This window comes from Magnolia sinica, chromosome 2 (assembly GCF_029962835.1).
Source record: "Magnolia sinica isolate HGM2019 chromosome 2, MsV1, whole genome shotgun sequence".
Classification (NCBI taxonomy): Eukaryota; Viridiplantae; Streptophyta; class Magnoliopsida; order Magnoliales; family Magnoliaceae; genus Magnolia; species Magnolia sinica.
The window spans coordinates 4473030-4475961 of NC_080574.1; the positions used below are offsets into that span (position 1 = coordinate 4473030).

Consider the following 2932-nt stretch of genomic DNA (forward strand, 5'->3'; position numbering starts at 1 on the left):
TTACCTCAATGGGACCCACCTAATAAATGAGTGAGCTTGATTTGTGGGGGCGTCTCACCATCACGATGCGGACGATCATTTCTATTGAGGGTTGTCATGAGAAAACAAAGCGCAATACCGCATAAGCAGGTAAGCAGGCAGATGAATGAGCATATTTTATAGGAACCTGCAGACAAACCGACCTTATAAAATAATACATATTCCATGAGAAACTGCAGAGAAACCGACTTAGAAAATAAGACATCAAGAACACAATATCTGCCTATCGTCAGCATGAAGCAGAACCGTCCATCCTCTAGATCTATTTTGAATAATATACCATCCCAACTACTAAGCTTCAAGGACGAATCTGGACCATTGATTTCGCCTTCAGCTACGGAGACTTTTCAGACCTTCCTCAAACAGAGAAGCAAAACGGTCCATTTCGCCTTTGGGCAGCACCACACCAACCTCGATCCCTCGTTCCTCATTTCTACTCTCCGCAAGAGATATACCGGACATTCCTTCAATGGAAAACACTTCCACCTTTACAGGCCTTCCAAATCCGAAATCCGTATCATAGACCCGAAACCTGGGTGACCCAGCAATCGTTAAAATGCGCTCCCCTGAAGCTGCCATAGAAACGACCGCCGGTATAAAAGTCTCCGCGCCATTCAAGACCCCGCCATCCAACGCTTGGATTACTCTCCCGATGGCCTCCGACGCGGGTTCCACTCCGTCTTCCGTCGCTAAGTCGCTCCCCTTCACATGGCATATACAAGAACTGATACAGTTCCCGAAATACGTAGCGGGTATCGGCGGGTCCAGCCGAGCTCGGCAGTCCACCGTCAAGACGAAATGGACGTCTTTGTCCCTGTCATTATCCCCAGATAACCTGATGAAGCAAACCCACACATATGCGCATGTTAGCACGAACGATGAGCAGTGTATTGGTTTCTGGTTGTCGTCGCACCGTCGGGCTAAGACCCGCTCCCTTAGGTTGTCGATGTCTGCTGGCCCCATGACAAACGTGGCTAGGACTGGGGTTGCTCGAGGTTTCATGTTATCTGCGATCTGGTGGAGTTGGGTATTAGCCATCTGGTCTAATCGCAGTCTCTTGAGCCCGTCGAGATATGCAACTACGGACCTGTCATAGAACGGCCGCGACGTGATTAATGACTCATCTCCGGACCGGAAAATCGACGCCCAAGATTTCATGAAATGCATGGAGCTGTTCCCATCTGCGACTGCGTGGTGTATGCAGGTTCCGATACAGATGCCAGAGTTGGGAAATATGGTGACTTGCAAGGCTAGTAGGGGTTGGTTAGGGTCGGAAACGGGCAACTGAGGAACGAGTGGACGTAATTCCGCTACTTCTTTTGGGTGGTTGGACATGAGTCGGTGGAAATCGGCGTCGGACTCTGCAATGGTGAATGAGACTGAGTCGCCATTGACATAGCGTATCTGGTGTTCGCTACCGTTGGGAGAGCAGGTCAGATGGCCAGCGAGAGGGAAGAAGAGACGAAGAGAGAGGGAGAGGGAGTGTTTGAATTTGGGAAGGAGAGTGTTAACGAAGTGGGTTGTGGTGGTGGTTTGTGGGAATTGGTAGAAAAAGAGGCGTTGGACCGGAGGCAATTGTAGGAAGAGGACGTCGAAGAAGGTGATAGGGAGAGTGGCGTCGGCGATGGATCCGGGTGGAGGAGAGACTTCACAAACCTCCAGCTGCTTAACATTGTGGAGTGGTGCCATCTAGAGAGAGAGAGAGAGAGGGTGGAAGGAATCCGAATCGTCTGCAACGCCTCTTTATACGGACTCGGATACTGCAGGGACCCTTCAAGCACCGAGCTCGGTACTAGTTGGTGCTGGAAAAAGCTGTGGGATCTACGCAATGTTTGTTCTTTTTCTTTTATCTGCATCGTCCATCCATTTTTTTTCAAATTATTTTAGATCGCGAGCGGAAGCGGACTGGTTGTATAGCTGCTGTATTGACGTCAGCAAGTTCCGTGGGTCTGATCATGCGTTATATGTTATATCCAAACCGTCCATCCATTTGGCGAGCTAGTCTTAAGGCTTGAGAGGAAATAATACGACACATGTAACTATTAAGTGGACCACACTGGAAAAAGCAGTGGGGGATTGAACTTCTACCATTGAAATCTTTTTGGGGTCACAGAAGTTTTGGATCAATATGAAATTTGATTTTCCTCTTAATTCATCTCTTTGTGACCTTATGAACAGATTGGATGAAAAATAAACGTTATGGTGGCCCTACAAACTGTTTAACAGTGAAAATCATTATCTCCACTGCTATTTGTGGTGTGGTCGTCTCTAAAAATAGATGAACGGTGTAGATATATAAATACATCACTGTGGGGCCATGTAACTTTGATCTCCTTTGAACTGTTCGTACAACTTGGAGCTCGAGGAGCGTCAGTTAGAGGTGGGTATCGGTCTGGATCGGAGCGAATTGGGTTCAACCCGATCAAATCCGAAATGACAGTGGTTTGACCCGAACTCGATCAGATCCGGAATCAAATCCGGGTCACCTGATCCGAACAGATCCGATACATCATTTGCCTGACCCGAACCGAGTCCGACTCGGTCAGAGAAACCGAGTCAGATCGAGTTGGGTACGATTCGGATATGTGTGAATTTAATTTAAAGTTTTATATAATGTGGTCCACTTTAACCTTTAATATAGGTTATTTTTTTGCTCAAGGCGTAAATTGGTATGTTAAAATGGATGAACGGCTTAGATAAAAAAATATACATCAAGGTGGGCCCCACATGGCTTTGAAAGAGCTTTTCACCTACGTATTCCGGTTTTCATTGGACGTTATGTTACGTGCACGGCAAGAAATTGCAATACCTGCTTTACACGCAAGCACATGCACTAATTTTGTATCTATATTAGTGAGTTGTGTAGGTTTAATCATGGGTTATGTGTTATATC

General features: G+C 46.8%; 1 protein-coding gene across 1 annotated transcript; it reads right to left on the reverse strand.

The window, feature by feature from the left end:
- Positions 1-369: 369 nt before the first annotated feature.
- On the reverse strand, positions 370-1728 carry LOC131238013 (phenolic glucoside malonyltransferase 2-like). The gene has a single exon (XM_058236142.1). The coding sequence runs from the start codon at positions 1726-1728 to the stop codon at positions 370-372; it is 1359 nt and encodes a 452-aa protein (XP_058092125.1).
- Between the last annotated feature and the right edge of the window lie 1204 nt (positions 1729-2932).